Source organism: Rhamphochromis sp. 'chilingali' (assembly GCF_963969265.1).
Source record: "Rhamphochromis sp. 'chilingali' genome assembly, chromosome: 6".
Taxonomy (NCBI): Eukaryota; Metazoa; Chordata; class Actinopteri; order Cichliformes; family Cichlidae; genus Rhamphochromis; species Rhamphochromis sp. 'chilingali'.
The window spans coordinates 21,754,796-21,781,461 of record NC_137933.1 but is presented as its reverse complement, the minus strand read 5'-3'; the positions used below and the strand labels follow the sequence as shown (position 1 = coordinate 21,781,461).

The 26,666-nt window shown below is 41.1% G+C and overlaps 2 protein-coding genes across 3 annotated transcripts in view; both read right to left on the bottom strand.

The window, feature by feature from the left end:
• tub (TUB bipartite transcription factor) overlaps positions 1 to 10,069 on the bottom strand; it is a 60,955-nt gene extending 50,886 nt beyond the window's left edge. For both annotated transcript variants that reach the window (XM_080884332.1, XM_080884333.1), the window contains exon 1: positions 9,922 to 10,069. In XM_080884332.1, coding sequence (XP_080740458.1) covers positions 9,922 to 9,977 — 56 coding nt within the window. In that variant the 5' untranslated portion in view covers positions 9,978 to 10,069. The remainder of the gene's footprint in view (positions 1 to 9,921) is intronic.
• A 1,576-nt stretch (positions 10,070 to 11,645) lies between these two features.
• rras2 (RAS related 2) overlaps positions 11,646 to 26,666 on the bottom strand; it is a 31,337-nt gene continuing 16,316 nt past the window's right edge. The window contains exons 2-6 of the mRNA XM_080884406.1: positions 18,465 to 18,552; positions 18,103 to 18,205; positions 16,406 to 16,514; positions 15,618 to 15,736; positions 11,646 to 13,705 (exon numbers count right to left, since the gene is read on the bottom strand). Of these exons, the coding sequence (XP_080740532.1) occupies positions 13,618 to 13,705; positions 15,618 to 15,736; positions 16,406 to 16,514; positions 18,103 to 18,205; positions 18,465 to 18,552 (507 nt within the window). The 3' untranslated portion in view covers positions 11,646 to 13,617. The remainder of the gene's footprint in view (positions 13,706 to 15,617; positions 15,737 to 16,405; positions 16,515 to 18,102; positions 18,206 to 18,464; positions 18,553 to 26,666) is intronic.

Here is a 26,666-nt window from a genome sequence, read left to right as displayed (position 1 = left end):
GTAGAGACCTCTCGGTCATCTACAAATCCACAGAGGAACAAACCCGTTACGTCTCATAGTACCACAGTATTCCAAAAGAGCACTTTGCTCTCAATGTACAGGCTTACTTGTCATACATAACTGGAGAGGCACATTAGACACCTCTTCTACTATTAAAATTAGATTTGAAGGGTTCCTTTATGATAAAGTTTGGAGTAGGGGCTGTGTTACGTCAGCCAGAACCCAACCTCAGTAATGCTGCTATAGGCTCAGGCTACTGTAGGACCTCCCATTCATACAGCAATCAAAACTATTTTCCTCTCTGACCGTCCTTCCCTCTCTTGGCTTTTATATACAACCATTGCATGTCATTAGGTTTGTCCTTTCTCTCTCCTGCAATTTGTGCTTTGCACTCCGCGCAGGTATCACTTACTCCCATGATGCATCTTCCTGATCTCTGGATAATGGTCCCACCAACCTGCTGAGTGTTTTATATTAAAGATTGCGGCTTTTTTCTTTCCCCTTTTCTTTGATTTTTAACCAATTTTGAGAGATGGGCTTCCTGAACCTGGTTGGATGAAGGTTTCTTCCTGTTACCGTTACAGGGAGTATTTTTATTTTTCTCCTGACTCTCTTTCCAAAAAGAAACTGTTCAGTTGTGAGATCTTTTGGGAAATGCATGCTGCATAAATAAAAACTGAATAGAAATGATAGAACTGAATCATCTACACATCACCCAGTATTAAAGTAAAAACACAGCGAGAATTAATTTCTACGTATCAGCATCTTTGTCACCATAAAACAATCAAATAAGCCTCATGCTATTATGCAATGTTTATTTTTCTTGGCAGCTTCCAAAATGGTAGCCCATATCATCTCTGTAATAATAAAACATTTATGTTGATACTGAAAATCTTTGTGTACTTACTTTTCTTTTCTACACAAACAAATTGATCAGAAATCAGTCGGAGAATTAATAATCCATCCCTCTTTATTAGGGAGTCTGTTCATAACACAGGTGCATGTCTCTTCTATTTTTCTAGACTAATAACCAGAAAGAAATGAGACTTGGGGTTTGGTGATTCAGCAATTATATTAGTGACCTAAATTTGACCCCTGATGCTGATGTCCTGCGCTGGCAAGAAATATCCACATCACACAAGCAATCACTCTTAACTGGCTATATCTCCTCTAGGGTGAACGTCAGTCTATTGCAGCAGTTCATTAGCAGAGAGGCTTCTCATTTGGGCACGCCCAAAACAATGCATTTGTATAATGAAGTAATGGCTTCAGGGCAGAAACACATGAGATGAAATTGCTGCAAACACACACAAAAAACCCCAAAACACATCCTTTAAAGCACAGACTCTGGCACATCTTATAAACCAATGATTTTAAAACACTATAAATATAATTTTACAGAACAAACTGTAGCAGGCTGAGGGACCAGTGGCTCTGACAACAGATTCTTGGGAGATCCAAGCACAGATTTAGAATACTAATTTCACTGTCTGAGCCCTACTGCTGTCACAGTATGACCTCGTCTGTGCCGCTTGTGATCAATGATACAGCAATGGTACCATTGATTTTGTATTTTAGATTGCTGGCTGAGTTGAACTAAAGAGGAATTGCTTCATTAACGAACAGCATAGAGATTTTATGTCAAATCACTTTTTTTTTTTAATCGAACTTTTAAAAACAACAGCAGTGCTTTCTTCCACGTGACAGACTGACGACCAGTCCGGGGTGAACCCCACCTCTCACCCTCCAGCTGGGATCGGCTTCAAGCTCCATCTGAATTGGATAAGTGTAAGAAAATCAGATGGATAGATGAATAGAGGGATGGATCATCTGCCTTGGCTGGATTAACAGTCCAACTATAGGAAATATACAGAACAGGTAGTGCCAACATTCAGCAGGCAGGACTCAGTTGTAGGACGCGTGCCAGGGACTATTACTGAAGATATGTGTAATAACTGTGCTTGTAGCTGATACACACTAAAAACTGCTGGGTTAAAAATAACTGAATTTGTAGCCCAGTGGGTCAAATTTTGGCCGAGCCACCCCTCGGTTGCTTCAACTCAACAGGGTTGGATTATTGGTTTGATCCAGCATACTGGGTTAGGATAACTATCCAAAAATTGGGTTAAATTGACCAATGTTTAAAGCTGAGGTTACAAAAAATCATAACCCATCACAAAGGTTATAATACAATTATTATTTGGGTAAAATCTAAAGATTTGTACCTACTTTAAATTCAGCATATAAAAAAATGAATTTTTTTTTTTTTTTTTTTAATAAATAGGACAGGGGGAATGAATGAGAGAAAGAGGGGGAGAGAAAGAAAGAAAACCAAAGGGGAGAAGAGACGGTGAGAAGGGGGGGGAAGAGAGAGAAAAAAAAAAAAAGAACTCCTGGGTCACCTGTATGGAGAAAAAAAAAAACAAACAAAAAAAACAAACAGAGGAGACAGCAAACAACAAAGAGCAACATAATAATAGAGAAAACAAAGCACCATCACAATAAACTAGCTAGTCATAGATATCAATATTTACTAAATAATAAACGATATTGTGCAGCACGCAAGATAGACAGCGCACAGTGTGCTTTGAGGCAGCAGCCAAGAAAGCTTTAGTCCGCGTCTGTGAATACCCATGTGTGCATACCTGTGTGGATCAGCATGCTTGCATTCCAAAGGTTTCTCCATGTAATGATCTGCTAGGGAGTGTGGGGGGGCCACAGCCCCGTCCTCCAGGGTGTGAAGCGGGTATGGAGGAGATCAAAACTCCAGACATCCAGAGGCCCCCAGAACACAAGAGACCATGGAAGACCAACAGAGGGGCAGCTGCGCCACTGTTCCAGTAAGAGCTGAGGAGAGTCCCAGATGAGGGCTCGCCCAGCAGCCGCGGAGCAGAAGTCAGGGGGAGTTGCAGTGACGCGCCCGTGAGCTCCGCCGGCCCCCAGCTGTGCCTGAGTGACCGAGCCCCAGGCCGAGAGGCCGGGGGCACCCCACCTCCAAAGGGGCCCGAGCGAGCCCCAGGCCCCGACAAGCGGCCGCCAAGGAGTGAGCCGGTGTGTACCCGGACGCCCACCCCCAGACACAAAGAACCACCAACACACCGACACCTGAGGGAGTCCGCCACCGGCAGGGGAAGTGGTGGTGGGTGGAGATAGGCCTCCAGACCTTGGAGGGCCTGAGGTGTCCCCAGAGAGATGGCGTCTGATACCCAACCTGACATATAGACACAGACATACAGGCACACACAGACACAAACATCCATTCCCACCCTCATGCTCTCATATGCACTCACTCCACACTCAACCAACGTGGAGACAGACATAAAGAGACGCTGTACACACAATCACACTCCCCAAGCGTACTCTACAAACCGGGTCTAGGTACCCTTGCCCCTGGAGGGGGGAATTGCACCCAGACCCAGGTGGTGTTACCCTTTTCCCTGCGGTGGGGAGAGGCAGACCACCCCGACTCCGCAGCAGCAGGGAGGCCCCACACCCCAGACCGCAGTCGGACGGCCAACTCCTCCTACTAGCCCTCCCGCTCCAGCAGGCCGCAGAGAATGGGGGTGGGAGAAGACTCCAAACCTCCCTCCACCCGCTCATTGTAGTGTTGATGCATATGTGTTCTAAGGTGCAATTAAAACCCAGGAGGGCATGGAGCTACCTGCCAAGGAGCAGCAGGTAAGCGCATAGTCCCTCCTGCTAGTCCTCAATGACTAAGTGTATTTAAAATTGAGAGGTAAAAAATGAATTTAAGATAATTCAAGATAAAAAGTACTTTTATTGCCATATGACACATAGAATATAAACAGCAAAATTCATACAAAATATATCAAACAATAAAAGTAAAATACAAGTAAAACTTTTTACATGTAAAAACCTCAATCATTAAAAAAGTGGTGACTTTGGTTTTTTAAGAACATAAAAAAATCAACTCAACACTTTGGAAAAATGGCAACAGGTAAACTCCCTCTCAGATTATTTCATGTACCTTTATGAACACTGGTTATACTTACCACTGTAATGTAAATGTCACTGAGGAAACTGCTGATTTTCTCCAAAATGATGTAATTAGAATTCTATTATTGAATTTGAAAAAAAGTAGCTTTTGTTCATAGATCAAGACAAACACAAAAAGTTTTTGTAAAACCATTTACGCAAAATAATTTCCAATGTTTAAAAAATTCTACATCTTAAAGAAATGCAAAACTCATTGCTATTCTCCTTTCGCCGTTTCACAGCATGGAGGGGGTGATGGTCATCAATGGATTCAGTGTCCAGTGCCACAAATTCGGAAATAGGACACACTGAAGGCAAAGAAATGCCTTTCAAATCCTTTTAATTTTTTACAATAGTTTGGAGTTTACTGTCACAATGCTCTTAACGGTTCCGAACAGGGGCTCCCCATCTTCAGAGTGAGACAACAATAGTGTCATTCCTGATCTGTAGTTTGTACCCTTGCACTCAATCCAAGATGGCAAAAACCCTTCTGTGAAAACAGAAATTCCCTCAAATCCACTTGTCAGTTTTTCAAAATCATCTACAGCACCAAGCAGTCTGGTGCTTCCTGGCTCAACTTCAAGGCGATGAGCAAGCATCTGGCCGGAAAGAAGAGTGTAGCACATCATTATTTGATGTCTGTAAGCTTGGGTTTTATAAATCTTCGGAAAGTTGCAGTACACATGACTAATTAGCAGAAATGAACTACGCGCTCCAATTTTCTGATGGCTCCAGAATAAGGTAGCATGAAATGGTGACTGGGTTTCAAGTGTCTAAGAGGAAAGAGCTCCAAATAAAGACAGTGGTGTTCCTGAATAAGATGTCTCAAAAAGATTACTGTTCCTTGCGTTAATGAAGGAGAAAGAAATCAACTCCATACGGCTAAGCAATAAAATGAGTAACTCCCAGTATTGGTTTCCCTCTGGAAATCCCCAATAATGAGAGTTAGCAGTCTGAGTAAGCACCATGTCTATATCGCTGTTTGCCTATATGCAGAATCATATATTAAGCCATTGAGTTTGATAGCTGATGGCTTGTTGCGACTATCACAACCCCCATAGTCAAAACTGGTCAATCTATAGTTAAGTTGCTCAATAGTCAGGACTTCTTGGTCCATCAATGCATTTAGCACTAGCTTAATTTCCCAATCCCCAACTCCTTCAAGGATATCATGCATAATATTGGGAGCAACATTGTCAGTGACATGATAGAACAGCAACTTATTAAGAGAACAATCTCTTTTAATACCAGTTTGAAATTGGTGACGTAGAAGAGAGACTGAGATGTAGTTTTCTTTATCACACACTGCTGAAGGATCTTCAATTGTCTGTACCTTCAGAACATCTCTGTGTATCCGACACCATCTACACACACTGTTGCCAGCAAAACTTTCTGTGTAGCCAAGTATGCTGTTGAGTCCGACGCTGTACCCACAGATCTGTGCCATTCTAGCATTTACACTCCCTTCGAATTGTGGGATTTCCACCTGAAAGCCATTAATTTCCAGATATGTAATTTCATTCACAATTGCCTCCAATACAGCATTTATTCCATGGGTTTTTACATCATCAGTCTTGCTTACTGCCAATAAGAAGTGAGATTTTTAGACTAGCAAGAAACTCTTTTGGCAAACTCCTCTAAAAGTTTATCTGCGTTTGGAGTTTCAGACTGGCCAGTCTCTCTTAAGAAGATGCCCCCGCCCCCAATTAGAGCTGGGCGATATGAGATTTTTTCATATCACGATATGTTTTTTTCATTTCAGGCGATAACGATATCTATCACGATATAAGCCAAATAACTATATTTGTAAGATTTAAATGTGCCGTTGCTCACAAGTAAAATGTGAAATAATCAGCAGCTTGTTTTTATTTAAATATTTATTTCCCATAATAAGTTCAACAGGGTAGATGTACTTAAGGAACATGAGACTTTTTCAGATAAATAAAGGCAAATATTGCAAACTACACAAAAGGCAGCCGCTAAAGCGTTTAAGTTTCAAAATAGGACAAATGAAACAGACTAAATTGTCAATTCCACTTAGAAACAAAATATTAATTCTAAAAATAAATCTTAGTTTGTTTTACAGAAGAACAGACAAAACTGACTAACTTTTGTCAATATCAAATAAACTGAGAACTAAAAGGAAATTCTCAATCTCTCCTTGTTGTATAGCTGAGCTTTTCAAACAGTTTTAACAGTTACTTTAGTCTGACAAAAGCCGAATGACGAATTAGCGCTTCCAGTCAGAGACTGAGGCTACGTCCACACGTACACGGGTATTTTTGAAAACGGAGATTTTCCGTTTTCGTTTTAAAAAATAATGCCGTCCACACATAAAGGCAGAAATGAAGGAAAACGCTGCTATGAACATGCCAAAGCAGCAGGTGGCGCTAGATTCCTAACCGTGCAGAAATGTTGGCCAATCAGAAGTCTAGAAGCCTCTGTGGGAAAAAGTAAACAAAGCTGGGGCATAGAAGCAGAACCGAGTCGTATGTGTGGAGGGACAGTAACTGTGTGTATATGTAAGCATTTAAACACTGCAGAGAGTAGAATTAACAGTAACAGTATTGTAGAAATTCATTTCACTGAAACAATAACGTGGCGCACAGTGTGACGCATGCACCAGTTTATTGTATTTCCAGACTTGCTTTCGGCACAATTTACAGTGCACGCTACTCTGTTTTTTGTCAGACTTGAAATAGCCGAAATACCTTCACACTACGGAACTTCTATGGCTCTTCCGTTTGACAATCTCTCCGGCATTGGAACCATCATCTGTTTTCTCTTCGGTCACGCTCGGTTGATTTTTCTAGTCGGCACACTCATTTCCTCCATTACGAGCTGGCTCCATTACCCGCTGGCTGCTTCCCAAACAAATAGTGATGGGTCGTTCGCGAACGAAATGGCTCTTAGAGCCGACTCTTTGACGTGAACGACGCGAGCCGGCTCCTTATCGCGAGCCGTCACGTGGGTTTTTTTTTTTTTCTTTCTCTCAGCCTCTCTCTCGCACTTTTTTCCCGCTTCACTCTGCACGCGAGCCTTGTGCTTTACGCTGGGCAGAGGGGGGAGGGGCGGTAGTTACACTCAGTAGCACAGGAACAGAGCCAGAGAGAGAGAAAGAGATAAAGGATTGAGAAAGTTTATTCATGCAGGTCCATATGACAGAGAATATGCATGTTCTTTTAGTTTTCATATTATTATAATTTATATTTAATTGTGTTGTGGTTTGCAGTGTTTTGTGTTCTTTTCACTTTTAATTTGTGAAAGGAAAAAGCTGAAATTTAAATAGTTAAAACTTGAAATGTGAATAGTTGATTTTTGTATTATATGATTTATTTATTACATTTTATGTGGAGTGAATAAATAAAAGTATATTTACGGTGGCCCCTAGAGACAAAGCACATACAAACTTCAAATCACGTACGAACTCTGAAGCATGTACAAACTCCAAAACACGTAAAAACACGTACAAACTCCAAAACACGTAAAAACACGTACAAACTCCGAAGCACGTAAAAACTCAGAAGCATATAAAAACTCAAAACACGTACAAAAGACAACAGAAGTGCTCCAGGATGCTGGGCGCAGTGTTGAGCCTTTGTTATCTTGTGGCTACACAAGCCAGCAAGTACCAACGACCGGATTTGGTGTGTGGTAATAACAGGTAAATGAACTTTTTTTTAAATTATTTGAATATATATATGAGTGCCTGTGTATAAATACACAAACAATACACACATGCTTTCAATTGTGTAATTTAAGTGATCTAGTAGCTCTGCTTTGGAAGTTCAGTTCATGCTAGAAATGTGTTTTGGAGTTTGTACGTGTTTTGTCTCTAGGGGCCACCGCATATATTTATATATAAACATATATAAATAAAACCACTTGTTTTTATGTTAGTAATTCCTTTTGTGCATAATTTTATATTATTGTTAATAATAAATTAATTAAAGCAACAAAACAACCTGAAGAGCCGGTTCGGAGCCGAAAGAGCCGGCTCTTTTTAGTGAGCCGAACCGAAAGAGCCGGCTCTCTAAAAAGAGCCGGAAATCCCATCACTACAAACAAACACACGTGCGGCTTGGCACTTGTGCTGTACGTAACAAGTCACACGACGTGACGCTGCGGCTGTGATTGGTTCGGCTCTGCGCTACTTAATTTGGATTGGCTGACCTTTTTTTTTTTTTTTTTTTTTTTGAGGACAAGAGCTGCGAGGTCTATCGCGATAGCTTAATTTCTCTATCGAGTAAAAGTTATATCGCGATACATATCGTTATCGTTCTATCGCCCAGCTCTACCCCCAATTGTTTATTATCCCATAGAAACAGCACTTTGTAGGATTATGCAAGGCAGCTTACAGACTAAAGTTTCTGCAGATATGTTTTTCAAAGGTCGGGCTGCTTTATGCTTAGTTTAAATCTTGTCTCAGCTTTACGGTGGTAGCGTATCTTTAGTGACAAAAACTCCTTTAACGTTATGTTTATCTTTTGCTCACTGCAAATTTAGACTGAGCCATGCTTGAATATTGTGGAGAGAGGTATGCTTGTAAGTGTGCTGTCTCGCTACAATAACTGACATTAACAGGTGTTGTGCTAATATCAAATGTAATTACATAGACGTCCTATTCGACTTAATTGTTATCATTCTATTATAAATTCTATTATAAACCAATAAACTGTAATTATCAAAAATAACCCTATCACTTTTAAACTGTAAGAATTCACCTTTTACTTACCATGTTTTATTTCATGGAAGAGGAGAAGTCCAGTGATATATTATCAGGTTGATAAGATAAGATAAGATAAGATCTAGTTGAAAATGATGGTTTGTGAAGAAAGATGTGCCTTCTTCTGATGCTTGTCTTCAACCCAACCAATTGGGTAAAATTTAACCCAATATTTGATCAAAGCTACCGAGTCTATGACCCAACAGAATTAGTCAAGCTGTAGAGTTAATTAAAGAACCCGGCACATCGCCAACCCAACTCCTGAGTCATGACTTTTTAACCGATATTTGGCCATACTAACCCAACCTACAACCCTTCGACTTCCCAGAAATTGAGTTGTGAAAATAACCCAGCATTTTTTAGCGTATATAGATAAACATGTAACAGAGTGACACACTCAAAGCATGCTATGTTGGAGTCATTTTCATTGGGCAAGGCCATTCAGAAGGACTGACTCATTCACACTTACCACTGACATTATGGCAATGCCATCCCACACACACCAAATGAATGTTTTTGTTATTATGGCATGCAAATGTGTCATGAATCGCACACTTTCAAGCACATTTCATCTTCTTATTTGAGCATCTTATTAAAAACTGCTACGGTGAAGCTGAGAGGAACAGTGGCTGTACAGGGTGGGTGTATCTTTTATGCTTTCTGTGTTCATACTCCACATGCCTGTTTTAATTTTTAACAAAATGTGAGGTTTTGATCACAGTCACCCCTACTGGGACCCAGTCTGCCAACTTCCTGCCTAATTAAGTGAAGCTCTGGGATCACTGTAATGAACGAACACAGTCACGTTTCCAGCATAGCTAGATAGATAGGTGGACAGAAACAGCCTTAAGCATAAACACTTCAGCCGTTCCCAGGGGAATGTTTTGGTAATGGTGGGCTGCCTGGGAAGGTAGGACATTTCTGAATACATCATGACAACACAGAGTGAAGCAAACATCCGGTGTAGCAGACAGCAAACACACTACGATGCTCAGGCTACTGATGTACTCTTATCACATTTCTCATTTCCTGCTCGGTTTCACCTGCCAACTAACCTAATTCCGCAGGGGAGGGGGGTCCCCCAAAGATGTACAGCCTAAACCTTAAGAATATCGCCCTTGAGTGACAGTACATGCGAAACGCATCACACCTCATACTGGTTTAAACATACAATTGGCATTATGGGAAAGCTCGCTTACCTGTCATAACTCCATCTACTGTAAGACATACTCCTGTTGCTGCTGACTCCCTCCATGGCAGGGATTGGACTGGATGGTGAGACGGCAAAAAATAAAAAAATAAACAATAAAAGAAAGGAAAAAAATCAAAGCGCAAACGCTGCCCTCCTCTTCGTTGCCACGGCAAAGACGAACTAATGGAATCGCCGTTTAGTGAATGAGCAGGATGGCTCCGCGCAGCCAGACGCTATCCTATGGACTATACCACTACAGAGAGGGGAGCGAGCGCGAGCGCTGTCAGCTCCAGTGCACGCGCATCTACCAATTTCAGTCGTTTACGGCGCCGATTAGTTATACAGACTGACTGCGCCCTACATACACTTCACCCTAATTAACGAGTCCGCACCGATGTATGGCACTACGCTTTCTTTTGATTGCTGGCATGCAAGGACATGAACGCATAAGCATTTTTTTACTCATTTGCTGACAGCTGCACAGTAAAAGATACTTGTATGTATCAGCTCACTGCTGACTGATGCTTTTTTGTTTTAAATAAATGAATACCTGGTCACACACGTGGACATGCTCATTTGGCAAACTAATCCACGGAGTAAAGGTGCCAATTGGGGTGAAAGACAAGCAGGAAATCCTCTTGAGCTTCACCTGTAATAGCCTTCCATTTATGCCAACAAATAAAAATACAAACTCCTTCAAATTTCTCATTTTCTCGTATTTAATCTCAGGAGGAACGCGCCTGAGATTGCACTAATGAGCAACTTTCATTTTCCAGTTTCTGCTATTTTGCAGGCGCAAATATCACATATGCTCGAATTTTGACATTGCTGTTACTCTCTAGAACCTATTGCACAAATAGTGGCATAGTGTGTGTGATTATAAAATCAAAATATCATTAAATTATAGTAAACGAATGATGTAAATTCTTTCAGTTGACAAGGAATTATGCCAAGGAGCTGTTAAGATGTTTATGATAGCCCGTTATTTTTGCTAAAACTTATTAAGAGCTAAGTCCTTCCATCAATTTGTCATCGAGCTTTATGTCTCTGTATTATGTGCTCTCTATATAAACCCAGTGGTTCTCAAACAGTGTAGGCAGACCTCCCTTGGAGGCACAGAGCTACTATATGTAAGACTTTACTGATCCTATCTTACTGACCTTTATTTCAATAATTTACTTGGGTCATTTTTTTCTATCGGCGAAAAAAAAACTGTGGGTTGGGTGGTGTTTTGTATCATCTGATGTAAGGTATGAGAGAAAAATGAGAACCATTGCCTTGACCATGTTCTGGTACATGTACTTAATAGCATTTCCCTTTAGTCAAACAGTTACCCTGTGGTTCAAATACATGCATGTAGCTGTTTATGGAGGTTTGCTTTTGCACAGTTGTGTGAATTTAACTGGGTTCGGGGAGCTTATTAAATCATTGTCAGTAACATGTTTTGGTCTCAAAGACTCAAAATGAGAAGAAAGTATGAAAAGGCGACTGATCTGTCTGAATCTGGCCTTTTTTGGTCTGTTTTAGGTCTAGACTACACGTTTATTTCAACACTTATAGAATAAACATGTGTATTATTATGTAAGGTGTCTGGAAATTTATATGCCTCGGTTAAAGCATGCCAAAATGAAGTCCCCTGCAGATTAAAGGACAGTAATGCAGATCTGCAGTAAATAGTGAATTTTCAGTTCAATCTCATTTTTTAAAGCTAAAAAAAGATTCTCTACCCCCTCAGGCTCAATGACAGACTTTATTTTAGCACCAAAAGCTAGACACAGGGCAAAGGACACTGATGTTGAAGAGAAAAAACAAACAGTATGATTGGGGTTCACACTAGGTTTTGCAATAAGATGGGAGATTTCAGCAATTATAATAATCATTTGTATAATTTAAAGCTCCTCTGTAAAGTTTCCCAAACTCTCCTCCACTTGAACCGGCATTATTACACTCTGTGCTGGTAATGAACACCTCATAATAAATATACTCTCCATAACTAAGCCACATAAGATTTTTTTGAAAAAGCAACTAAAGAAAAAAAGCAAAAAAACCCTTCCTGGTCACATGTTTGTGACAAATCCAATTTTGCAATTTTGGACCAACAGTCATCTTCAGTTTAAAATAATTGAGAGAATTAAATATTCTTCTTTACATATATACACAGCTGTGCTGTGAACATGTATTCACTTATAAACATATAAAAATACTTGTCAACTAGTCTGATAAGAAAATAATGTATAAAAGTAGAGTAGAAACATTTAATCAAGTCCGTTACTTCAATCGTCTAATTTTTGTGGTTTATATTACAAGATGATGAGTGAAAAACAAACTGCAGTACTCTGTTTGAATGCCTGAACAGAAGTACACAAGTGGGAGGGGAAGGCAGAACATTATACTGGGTATGTGGCGATGGCTGCTCCACAGGTGGCAGGTCCGTTGAGTTCATGTCCCACTGGAGATGGGTTGTCTTATGATGTGCATCTCAAAGCTTCCATTTGTCCTAATTTTCCAACTGGCAGACCATCGGGATGGGGGGGGGGAGGAAGCCGTGTTACAGAATAATTCAAAGACAAAGGGAACAAACACATTGCCACTGTGTTATTGGAATGGTGAAACAGTTATTTGATCTACATCATGGACTAAATGTTTGACAGAAAAGATGCTTTGCACTGGAATGATCTAGATTGAATGGAGCTCTGAAAGCTTGATTTGCAACAAAGGGATTTGCTAGCATTGCTTGTCAAAGGCTGAGTATAGAACGTAGTTTTCAGTGTTTTGAGCTGAAATCGGGTTAGTTTTCAAGGCTACACAAAGCGCTACCAGTTATTTTATTTCTACTGCTTCTTAGAAATGTGAAAAAAATATGTAGTATGTCCAATGCTGACCTAACCGCCACCTTCGAGGAAAGAAATTCAGACAGATTTGCTACTTTTTGACAAGTGTAGGATTTTTAACAATCCTTCAATCTGTAAGACTTAAAAAAAAATACAGTAGACACTTCATTTTTGACTAAAATGAAAGCAGAAACCACAAAAAAGATCAAGAATTCACTGCAAAATGCCAGAAACCTCTAATCTCATAATAGCTTTAAGGGCTATCATTATATTTATATACATACTTATATATTCAGTTCATATATGTAAAACCAAACTCAATCTCACACACTGTACTGTGGTGATTTAATAGGTCATTAGAAATACAAAATCACAACAAATGTCACATATGTACAGTAGCAGATTAGCACATGGGAGTAAAGGTGGATATGGCACAACATACACAAAGCTTCATAAGATAATCTCTCTGCTCTGGTCAGACACTGGAAACTAAAGAAAGTCATTAACATTCTGGATACATAGTTTTCATTCAATCTCGGTAGCAAGTACAAATGTCACTACAAGGCAAGAGAAGTCCTTCAGAGTACGAAACATTAATTTGTCAGGCTGATTTAGAAGGCAATGTTTAGTGTTGGGACTCTCGTGTGAATTAAGATTACTGCTGAAGGTAGAGTGGTGTTAAATTTTGGCATTGTCAGTTGTCCATAGCGATGTCCTGGGGACAGCAGTTCCTGGTCAAAGTATTTCAGAAAAGGCTGTCTGAAGTCATGCACGTGGAGAAGGCAGCGGTCAGTCATCCACTTAGGATGTGATGTCAGGCAGAGTGGGTGGGGTGGTAGAGTAGCTGCATGAGTTACAGTGATAAGGCCAACTCAGACAATCACACAGTGGCAGCCGCTCTTGTCTTTTTCTTTCCTTGTAGGTTCTGGCGACGGTGGACATTCCTGTTCTTGGAATTTCCTGGGAGTTGGAAGAGATAGAGCATAGCTATAAGGACCCAGTGTGTACTTTTCCCCCTGTAATTATGGCCAGAGATACTTAATCGGTCTTTAAACTATCATCTAGGTGGTGTCGGAGAGGCGGATGCTGTCCAAGATAAAGACAATGTTGGATAACACCTCCCACCCACTCCATGACATGTTGGTCAGTCACAGGAGCTCGTTCAGCGAGAGACTGAGATTACCGAAAAGCACCACTGAACGACACAGGAAATCATTCCTGCCTGTGGCCATCTCCCTGTACAACGCATCCACTTAACACACTGTTTGCTGCTACAACTACACATGTTTCTTTTCCAAATATTTATTTATAAGTGACTTATGTATGTATGTATGTATATATATGTATATATTGTACTATTCTTAGTTAGCGTATTGTCTGTCTTGTCTTAATGTTGGTTTAAAATGGAGCACTGTAACAAAAAATAATTTCCCCCAGGGATCAATAAAGTATTCTGATTCTGATTCTGATTCTGATCTATAACATGTTATCCACCAAAAGCACCTTATATCCCTTTAAATCTCCTTCCTTTTAACTCAGGGCATTTTAATAATAATAATAATAATGGATTGGATTTATATAGCGCTTTTCAAGGCACCCAAAGCGCTTTACAATACCACTATTAATTCACTCTCGCATTCACACACTGGTGGAAGCAAGCTACGGTTGTAGCCACAGCTGCCCTGGGGCAGACTGACAGAAGCGAGGCTGCCATAACGCAGCCTCGATATATGAACGATATTTTCACACATATCGTTCATTTTTTCTGGTCCGAATCTGTTGATGAGTTTGTAAACTTGTAGCTTTTTCACATGATTCACTTTCTTTTTACACAGAGAACAAAAACAAGCAAACCCAAGCACATCACTACAAACCACGTGAGAATGTTCAGTCCGCTTATTGTCCAGATGTGTTTGGGGTGGGAACATTAAAAGTAAATACAGGAAGAAGGTGCTGTGTTCTGAACTACTGGAGCATTTACGTTCATGTCACGGGTTGCTGGAAGTTGCTTGCTGTCACTTGGTTAAATTGAAAACCTCCTCAAGGGTGCTAACAGATTACCAGAGTCACCCACTGTTTCTAGTCAAGGAACCGGGCAGTTAGTTAGTTTGTAACTGATTTCACCTAGCGACAGCCAACAACCTCTAGCAACCACTTTCTAACTGGTTGTGGAATACATATGTGGACTGGTCTCTTGGCCTCTGTTACTGAGTACATATGGAAACTGTTTACATTAAATTTAAATTAACCTTGACTGTGACACTTCCATGACCACATACATTGAAATGTGACCTAATTAATAATTAATTTCTTCATCTTTACCACAATTATTGGTGAGCCAAAGTTTAAATTCCTTTGAGTTTTATCTAATATGATTTTTTCTTTTACACAGCCAGAGATTGTGTGCTTAGTTTTAGCACTCCTTGTCAATAAATGAAGGAAATACTGTCCTATTGCTCCCTGCAGAATGCAGATACAGTTGTTTTATGCTAAAGCCTTCTGGAATATTTTCTAGGACTTTATACTTGAGTGGTGGGGAATTTATATTTTAAAATTCAAAGAATATAGACAGAAACAAAGAAATGTAACTCATCTGTTACAGCAACTGTTGACATAGCTTGTCCCTGTTTTTATAGTAATTTGCTAGGCAGGAAACAAAAGAGCTTAAGAAAAAAAAATGTTGCTCCTGTAAACATTCACCCTGAGATCCTGCAGTGTGTTTAACAGGGCACTCTGAGGATTAGACATATTATTTTTAAGCAATATGTGCAACATGCCTCAACACTAAAGCTTCCACACTGTTTACAGATACAACACAAAAGACTGACATGTGGACGATATGTAAAACAACACACTTTTACAAAGCACCTACCTGATTACTCTAACCAGCTCGTGGAAAGCCTGGTCTACGTTCATTCGTATTTTAGCTGAAGCCTCCATGTATGTGACCTTTAATTGTCTGGCCAGCTGCTGGCCCTCTTCCTGGGTTACCTGAGGCAAAAAGAAAGATGGTAATGATGACGTGAACCTTCAATGTAAACTGAAGTCCAGGAAGGATCATGCTCTACAATCCATCAACGCAATCACTGTGTTTATAAAAACAATGTTATTACTTACTGAAAAGCTACAAATGTCATAATATTGTAAAATATCAAATATGTCTGTCACATACTTGCCTTTATTCTATGAGTATAGTGTGCAACATCGACCAGTTCCTTTTGCTGCTCTATCTGTATTAATCAAAGTTGCATTCACAGAGGACAATACCTGCTTTAACCGTGACTCCCTTTGGAGTCAAAAAGGAGTCACAGGTCAGCGATCAAGATTCTTGATTTATATCAAGATTCAAGATTCTTTTTCACCATTAGGGGGCGGTGTGGATTTACCGAAGGGAGCGAGGCCTGACTGCACACCAGCGGCTGAAAATTCATCATTTCATCACACTCCTGTTTCCATCCATCCTCCCCTCGACACCAGCCTTTCTGCAGCTTCTTTTATTCTTTCACTCACATCCTGTTGTATCTCAGCAGCTACGCTGCAGCTGCTGCGCTACCACTTTCAAGTATGCAAATGCAAAATCCTCCCGACTGGTTCGTATTATCTCTTCAGCTGATCAAACCGGGTACATGTGAGCCTGTCAGTGCAATCTGTTGGACTTACTTGTCTCTGTAGTTCCAGATCTGCTTTGTTTCCTACAAGGATCATAGGGAATTCGTCTCTGTCTTTCACTCGGAGAATCTGTCTTTGGAATTTGTAGATTTCTTCAAAGCTGTAAATCATAGTATGTGGTGTTAGGTCGTGTTCCCTAAACAAACAGGTTGTGCAATATCTTCTCACATATCGATGAATGCATTCATCTAAAAATGTACATGAGACAGACTTCAAAGCAAAAGGAATGTAGCTACAAATGCCCACCATTACCACACCCACGCGAACAGAACGATCACCCAGAGATAAGGGTCATCGGCAGCGTGCATGAGACAGAAAGGCTAAAACATGTCAGAATATAAAAAATGTCGAATGCATTTATTTAAGGCTCTCTTCTGCATGCTGACTTGACTGCTGAGCCACTACAATAAAGATAGCATGTGAGGGCTACATTTTTATTTTCTGTTGGGTTGAAACTAGCCCTAGTTTCAACCCAACAGAAAATAAAAATGTTAAAAAAAATAAGTAAAAAAAAAGGAGGAGGTGGGGGGCCAGAATGGAACAGTGCACCCAGGGCGGCGTTCCAGCATCGGGCCCACAGACAGCTTGGTGAGCACATAGTAAATCTGGAAGGACTTCACTAATATAAATGGAGGAAGGAAAGGCTGTTTACAACATAAACATTGGGAGGAGGCTGTGGGGGCAAGGGGAATGCAGCTCACTGCACTGCTGGGCAGGGACGCAGGCATGAAGAAGATGAGTAGAAACACAGAGATCACAGCATAAACTCTATAAAGTTTCACATAAAACACTATTTTATGTGGCGTAAGCTGCGACACATACTGAGAGACATAGAGACATACAGAGACATACTGATGTATCTGCATATTTTTATTACTTTTTTGCTTCTATTCAATAGTATTAGTGAAGAGAGGAAGCCTAGATGCTGCTATATGGCGTCAGTTCGCTTTTACTGAAACTGATGGAGCCTGCCGTTTCTGAGATTATCTACATAAACAGGAGGAACACCCTTTATTCTTTTTAGTTTCGCTATTGCAGTAGCCTGTCTTCATTTTCAAAAGATGAATTTACTTGGCGCTGGCTTAAAAGTGATTTATAACACTTGTTTTTACCAAGGTGACCAAATAAATCTGGCATCCTTTAAATGTTGTTTAAAATCAGAACCAATTAGAAAGTGTGGACTAAAGTTTAAATTAAAGGTCCGTGACAGTGTTACTTTGACTCAGGGTGCTATGCACCGGGGTTTAACAAGTTAAAGGACTCTCTGTGCCTCAGAGTGTTGTTAGTACATACATACGTGCATGTTTCTACTGTATACATGATGGAATTCAGCAGGGATTGCTACGGGATTCTTGTCAACTCCCTTAAGCGTCAACTTGTATAATGCTCTCTGAGCCCATGCGCTATTGTTTCAGCAGGCTTTAAATAGAAAGCTAAGGTGAAGTCAAGAGAACAGGATAAGGGGGTAAGTGCGAAGAACAAAAGAATATGACAACAAGAGCAACAACAAGGTCCGGAAGTAAGAGCAACAAGTGAGAGTATCGGTGCAAGATTTATGGTTTTACTTTAGAGTCGGAGATAGAGGAGGAGCAGCGCACAAGCGTATGTTACTGTAAACAGAAATGTGCAAGGCGTGTGTGCGTGTGTGTGCGTGTGTGTGTTTGCACATGATGAAAACTGTCACTTACCTTCCTCTGTCAGTGACTGAGAAGACGAGCAGGAAGCCCTCCCCTGTCCTCATGTATTGTTCTCTCATGGCTCCAAACTCTTCCTGTCCAGCCGTGTCGAGGACTAGAGAGCATGAACATGTGCGTTGACAAAAAAAAAAAGTACACACACACACACACACACACACACACACACACACACACACACACACACACACACACACACACACACACACACACACACACACAGGGTAGCTCACAGCAAAATAAACTTCTGAAATCAGTTCCTCAAGTGCAATAGACTTCAGGACAAAGGAGCTACGTGTGCGTCTTTGTACTTGCGTATTTGCACTGGTCGTGTTTATTCAGCAAAGTGCACTTACTGTCGAGCCTGGCCGGCCTTTCGTCGATCACACACTGCTTGGTATAAGAGTCTTCAATTGTCGGGTCATAGTCAGTGACAAAGTACGACTGTAGGAGGCAAAGAAAACGACAATAAAGGTGGATAATATTTTCTTTCTGCCTACTTCTTGTAACAAATGAAATAATGAATTTGTGAATGCATCCGAGGCCTGGAACTGCGTCGGGTTAGACATATCAACATTACATCCAACCTACAGTGCATTTACTTTGTTTCTCCATCTTTGTAGATTTCACATTAAAAACAAACATAAAATGAAATGAAGTGACGTTATTAGATGTTTTTTTGTGTACGTCTTTATACAAAAATGTGTTTATATTTCAACACCATTCATAAAGCATGTCCACAGCACGTTTAAAAATATAAAGTTTGAGTTAACTTTTTACCCTTTTGTTCCCTCCACTGTGTGCTTAAACGCTGCTGAAAAACGACTGTGTGCATTGATCAGGCGGCTTCAAAACTGCCCCTTCTGTTTGTCCTTTTGTTTTAGGTTTAAACACACTACAGTTCCACTGACCTCTACCTTTACTAGCATGCTGCACGCAGGAGGTAAGCACACTCTGTGCGGACACCTGCACGAAAAAAAAAGCCGCTTAGGCTCTGACAGCAGCCTGCTTTTCACGCTAATATCTCATTTACAAGATGTTTCCTCCGTTACCGCTGTAGGCTTTGATTCTTTCACTCCGAGGCCAAAATCTGGTCTCTTAGTAACCTCAGCTGGAAGGGTGGGGCCAGGGCGGTGTTGGAGGTGGGGTGAGGCGGGGGGGTCGTGCATTTTTTACATTTTTCCCATGTTTTGTTGTTCTCGCTCTCCTCTGGGACTAGTTAAGCGGTGACAGCTGAGGGGAGTGCTCGGGGAATGTCAAACCAACACCCTAAAACGCAGCGCGATCACGAGGACATAAAAATCCAGACAAGTTTCCCTGTCATTCTAACAATAGGCCAAATTAAACTTTTACAGTTGCAGTGGCGTTGTTTGTGCCTGAAACTGTATGTTATTTTATGACTCACACACAATCCCACTTATTTTGGGGTTAGCTGGCAGCTGAGGAGACAGAGAGCTCTTGCTCTATGTGCTGTCAGTAGCACATCTCTGAGTAATACGGAGGCGGTTAACGCAACGTAATTTTCATTTGAGAGGGACTGAAACATTTTAGTCAATAAATATTAAGTGATGGTGGCACTGAAACTGCAAAAGCACATCACCACTTAAAGCTACGAGAAGCTCATATATGCTATCAAAACTCTTTTTAGCCTGTTGGATCATTTCTGCAGCTCCATCGCAGATGATCCATGAATATTGTATCTTGGGATGCTCAAATATATTCATGGGATCAAAATGTTTATGCCTTTAAGTCTCTGGTTGATACTGCATATAATCAGATTTCGTGCCTTCTATAGAGCCTTTCTTAGTCCTTAGTCAAGCTCTGTTTCAGTTATAGGGTACTTTATTTTTGTATTTATATATTTTTTGTCTCTTGCAGCTTTTTGCACATGCAGGTAATTTCTCCATCGCACGCTCCTGTCGTTGTGTAGCGTGGAAGCAAGACTGGCCTGTGTCACATCCGTTCACCGCTGTTCAATAATTCATCAGTATTACTGTGCATCCTAGAACTCGCTGCACACTGCAAACCTGCACTGACAGTGTGCCTTCAGACGACGAGACAGACAGAAAGCGAGAGAGAGAGAGAGGGAGAGGAAGGGGGTTAAGAAAAAAACCCCAACAACAAAAAAAAAATGCTGCTTATGTTTCTTGTCCCTGCCCACCACCACCTCTAGCACTCTCCCAGCTGTAGCTTCAGCATGTGACCTCGGCCTCACGTCAATCTCTTATTCCTATTCTGTCAACCTCGGGCTACGATGAGCATCGCTCTGCCCTGGCTGCTCCTCCCTTCTCCCTCCTCTGCGCGAGCAGGCGATGGAGATGCTGCACTCCACTCTGGCCGATTGTCTCATTGCCATTTCCCGTGATAGATGAGGCTGTTTTGCAGTGCCAGCAGCACCAGAGCCAGCACTAACAGGGCTGTAGCCCAGCCTGGCTGGCTTTCAGCTCGGCCACAGCAAAGCGATGGGCTAGGTGAGAAAGTGCAACATGACAGGAGGGCTACCAATAACTATATGACATGTGCCAGCATGAATCATGGGTAGTAATATGGCCTATAAATCCTCATGCTGGTCCACAACTTCATCAGCTGAAACAGGCTCCTTATAACGAAATGAATCTGCTGCATGTCGAGTACGAGAACAGCTGCAGGTTTTGGGAAACAGTAGCTCCCAGACGCTCACCACACACCACAAAGGTAGTATCCTTAAGGTGCTGATCGCCTCTCGGCTCTCTTTTACTTTTGTGTTTTAGCTGTCATATTGTATTTCATCTAAAAATGTTAAACCTACAGCTATGAGCACAACGCACAATTAATAAATTAACTGATAAGCAAAATACTTTTTCAAGAATGTAGGCAGATTATGACTTGACTAGACAGAAATGAAAAGACTAGACGGATTCAGATGAGGTCAAAAGCTTTGACATTAAAGATTTTCTGCAGCAACATTGCAAACCTGAGATAAAATACAGTATACCAGCTTGTGTAATAAATCTTTAATAAACCAGAACAGGACGTGTGTGTTTGCAAGATATGTATTAGGGAAGATAAGGCTGCTGGAGGCGGGCTACAAGACCATCGACAAGAAACTTGGTGAGAAGGTGACAACTGTTGCTGTGATTATTCAGAAATGGAAGAAATATAAAGATTCCATCAACTGATCTTGCCTCATGGGGGGAGGATGATCATGAGAAAGCTGGTGGATCAGCCCATAACTGATACATGTGAGGAAGTGGTAATGATCTGAAAGCAGCTGGGACCACAATCCCAAAGAACACCATTCGTGATACACTACAGCGCAACGGATGGAAATCTTTCTGCACCAGCAGGATATTTAGTTTGCTAGTGACCCAAAGAAAACCATCCCAAAGTCAAGCACAGAGGTGGAAACATTATGTTTTGGACTGTTTTTCTTTCTTTTGCTAAAGATACAGGACGACTGCAGCGCACTGAGGGGCTAATGGACGAGGCCATGCCGTGTAAAATCCCCCCCCCCTCAGTCAGAACACTGAAGATGGACCATCACTGAGTCCTCCAGTATGACAATAACCCAAACCATACTGCCAAGGCAAAAAAAAGCAGCGGCTAAAGAATAAGCACACCAGGATTCATGGAGTAGCCTCGCCAGTCTTCAAAGATCTCAGTCTTTTAGACAATTTGTGGAAGGAACTGAAGCTTCGAGCTGAGAAGCAGCAGCCAAGAAACCTAAAGGAACCTACTCAGTTTCTAACTTCTATGTAATCCTGTCTTTTGGGGGGTTTTTCTCTTTAGGATTTTTGGTTTATATTCTGTCTCTCCCCACTACAATGACATAAAAATTAGAGACTGCTCATTTCTTCGTAAGTGAGTAAACAAACAAATTCAGCAGAAGAACAAATAATTATTTCTCACATTATTAGCAGCATGGTTTGGTTTCACCTCCACTCAGCAGCAGGACAAAATTTTGGTTTATTTGACACAAATTATCAAATAAAGGTGCTAAAGCTTAACAATATGAAAGAAAACCAGCACAACAGTGAGCACACAACAACACACTGTATGACGAAAAAATAAATCCAGTCTAGTTTAGCTGTCGGTGGTAAGGTGGGTCAAGCCACACTCAGCCCTGGTCAGCTCCACAGGAAGGAAACTCCACCTCTGCAGCACGGAGCTGGCCCGGTCGAGCCTTCGAGTGGTGGTGATGTCACAGATGACATCTTACCCTACCCCGCCTTTCCAGCAAAGTCTGATCCTGTGGCTCAGTCCTCCTCCAGCATTCTAGCTATACATCCCAGCCACACACACAAAGCACATGTACGCTCACACCAGGAAATCATTAAAGGCCACGAGTGGAGGCCCAGTTGATGAAGCTCAGCAGCAGTGCGGCTTTGTGTGCTGAGGCCGTTCTGTATCTAGATGATTGTGAAACAAAGACAGATTGTTTTCTGGGCTGAAACTAAGAAGCTGTCATATAAAGGAGAAAGTCAAGGAAAGGGTTAAAAAAAAATAGGCTACAACAAGGGATTGATTTCTGATCTGCTTATTTTATGATCAATTTCTTTTGTTTGGGTGCCGGTGATGAATGGTTTTCAATGTTCTTAAAATGCCTTTTTCTACCATTTCATATTATATTTTTTCAAAACAATACATAATGTATAAAAAATGTTCAAACAAAGCAGGAAGAAGAGAATCAACAGATTCTTAAAAAGAAGAGGGGTTTTTTTGTTGTTTTTTGCATAATTGACAAAAAAGAGAGAAAAAGAATCCAAGTCTTTGCGCAAATTCCTGTAGATTAATTATCCTTTCAGAAATCCAAGAAATGCAAAAAAACAGAAAAACATGATGCACTGATTCATTTAGACGCACGTCTTCCCCCCCTCTTTGCTACACGAGCCACGCACAAAAAAAAGCGCTAATTCAGCGTGTAGGTGCTTTGTCGTCTAAGCCACTTCATTGCTCAACACAGGAATAAAACACCAAAGCACCTGGTGAAGTTTGTGCTCTGTAACAAGTGAAGAAATAAAGCAATTAATCCCGACTGTTACGACTGCTGGCTGCCAGCGACGCAAGAATGGGTGATATGTGTAGGCGTGTAATCAGCATAGTGCTTGCATTATGCACCCACTTCCTCCCCACACAAACAGCTATGCTAACACTAAATATAGACCCTTTTCCATCTCACTCAGTTATCCTGCTTGTTTGGTTGTTTGGTTAGAGACGCCGATTTGACTGTTACCATCATTATCTACGCGGAACATAAAACCACTGATTCAGCAGCAGCAGAGATGAAACTGAGATTTTCTTTTTACTACATAATAAAAAACTTCATTAAAAAACAAAAACAAAAAAAACACCCACCCAATGTAGGTTACATGGTGCACCCGCTCACAAGACTGTCATAATGAGAGGGAATGCTGAGTTAAAACAAATAGTCATCAACACAGTTGGGAGTTAATTACCTTCTGCATATGGCTTAATGCCCAATGAGAATTCCCAGACCTCAGCTTTGAGAATCATCAGCCGTAGATATTCTTTAATTAAAGAAAAAAATGTAGATTAAATACCATTAAATCTTGTTATTCTAGTCAGCATATGCAGATTTGCACTATTCCCCAAACTGCTCATTCCCCGCTCCAGCACACCGCAAGCCTACCACAAAATGTTCCCCAACTAAACATTTTACATTTTATAAGAAAACTATCTCTTGTGATATGTCTGGAATTGCGACCTCGCATGTAACAAACTGTTTATATCTTGAGCACGCCATTCTGTTTGTTTTTTTTTTTTGTCAACGTAGCTGGTTTTGAGTTCTTAATGCTCACTAGATCGTCACCCAAACGCCTGTTTTGTGCTCAATGAACGAAAAAGTAAAAAAAGAAAAGAAAAAAAAGAAAGAAAGAAAAAGAAAAATAGCTCTGCACGAAGAGGTGGGCGTGAAAATGAGCCGCTCGTGGTTTTTGTGCATTTTGCAGAATGAGCTGAAGGTGAGCAGCAAACCTCAGGACTTGTGCAAATCCAATTGAGCAAGCTTTGTCGATTCAGAGCATTTGTGACCACAATTTGAGTGAATGAAAACAGTTCTTATTCACACTGCAGGACTTTTGCCAAATGTATCAAAAGTGCTTGGCCCAGAAAAGCTATATGGCACGGTCAAGGGAAAGCTATAGCTCTCTTTACAGTGAGCGTTCAGCTTACTTCACAAAACTGACCCATGCTCTTTGTTTTGCTGACAGAGCAAGCACAAACTGCTAGATGGACTGAAATATCAGCAGCGAGGAGTAGAACAGGAGTGGTCGCTACATGAAGCGGGGGCGTGCCCCCCAGCTGACAGGTGAGACATGCCATTTGTAAGACTTGTTCGGTGGGCCGGAGCCAAGTTCAGCAATTTTGATTAAGAACACAAACCCCACGCCAGACAGACTGGAGCCTGCCAAGTTACAGTCTGAGACAGAATGTGTAGATCCGTTTCTGACAGCACATCATAGCCAGACATGGTAAATTCATACACTGTACATGCTAATGAAAGGCTTCAAAAAGGCAAAACAGCATAAATATTGGGGGGACTCAATCTGACGGTAAGCAAATACTTGATCAAGCAAGTCTCGATTACCTCAAACCGGCAGGGCAACACTGCCGTCTAAGAAAAGAGAAATTTGACTGTGGGCATCACTTCCTGTCCGAAAAACCATGCAGGTTTAACCTTCTGTGGACCCTCCGGGGCTGCGAGCAGCTGTCTGCAATCAAATAGCCGCCATCAGTGTTTAATGTTAAACAGATGGAAATGAAGACCAATTCCTCTGCAATCTCTGCCCTGCCTGTCCCCCTCCGTTATCGCCTTTCTTTTCATGGTTCACAAAGTTTCACACAAGTGATACAAGAATTGCCGCGAGGAGCATTGTTCTGTCGAGTACCTGGGAGCGCCTGAAAAATAGGGTGGGAGGTGGGGGGGCGTTCAGAGCGAATGAAGAGGTTTGAGGGGGAGTAAGACTGTAAGCTACATGGAGAGGGAGAGCAAGAGAAAAAAGAGGGGGAGGGAAAGGCATTAACTTCCTGTGGAAACACCCACTTTTCCCATGAGCTCATACAAACCAGAAAGGTCACTTATTCAATACCTAATACACATGGAGAGAAAGAAAGCACACAATGTGTCCACTGGCTTAAAGGGCCACGGGGGAGCATTCTGTTATAGCTGGGAAAGCTTTAAGACCGTAAACAATGCTGCAGAGAAATACTCGAACATTAAAAAAAAAACAAAAAACCCAGTGCTGGTCATTTCCAAAAAGCCCTACACCCCTGCTATAAAGTAAGCCAAATAAGCATCCATAGTAATGTGACTTCCATTGAATGTTTACAGTTGGAGAATGCGGTCTGGGTACAGGCGCCAAACGTTGGCATGATGCCGAATTAAATGAACCCCTGCACATCACTCCTACAAGCGCTCTTCCTCCTAATGCGCAACAGATCAATAGTCTTTTTCCTTTAATCATTGCCTTGTCCTTAAATGCCAGCAGGCTAGTGAAGCCCCACCCCAACAGGCAAACCCTCGACATAACACACACATCTATCCAGCACTGTGACCTTACTGGAAATTCAGATTCACTTCACTTCAATTTTATTTATTTTAGTTATACAAATCACGACAACAGTCGCCTGAAATTGTAAGGTAGACCCTACAATAATACATACAGAGAAAACCCAACAATTATATGAGCCCCTATGAGCAAGCACTTTGGCGAAAGTGGGAAGGAAAAACTCCCTTTTAACAGGAAGAAACCTACGGCAGAACCAGGCTCAGGTTCTGCCAGAGTTCCCCATAGGCAACTGAAATGATGGCAAGAACGATAAAACGTAAGGTCAAAATAAAGCATATAACATTGATTTTGTCTTTAATGGTGGTTCTTTTATAATTAGATCAGAAATATTCTAAGAGAGAAACATTACACAACATAGAAATTTACAGGTGACTCATGCTACAGTTGTCTAATGGCAAAAGTGGTGACTGTCCTGACCCATGACCTTAAACAATCATCACTCGAGCTGGGAAAGCTAGTAATGTCGTTGCGCTGATGTATGACAGTCTTATATGGGTGGTGGCAGACTCATGCACTTATTATTTTAGTAAAGATGTAGGTGAGTGTATCTCTTGTTCTTCTTTTTCAAAACTCCAAACAAGTTCCTCTTTAATCTTTTTCATGTACTGTAAAGTCTTTTATAGCCTTGGTTCTGTGGCCCTCCTATAATATTTGATTACTATTATTATTATTCCTATATTTGAGCGTGTGTGTTCGCCTCAAGGCACTTTATATTTAAAGGTAAAGACCCTACGATAATACAGAGAAAACCCCAACAGTTAGACGACCCCTATCAGCAAGCACTTGACAAGAGTAGGAAGGAAAAACTTCCTTTTAACTGAAGGAAACTTTTGGCAGAAGCATTCATTTTGAACTATAATTTAATTATTTCATGAAAATGCCTTTATTAATTCCGTACTGTGATATTGAAGTCCCGACTTTCCCACAAAAGTACAATAGTAGTGTTGGAATGATCACTAGTCTGAAACTTATTTAACGAGGTCAAAACAG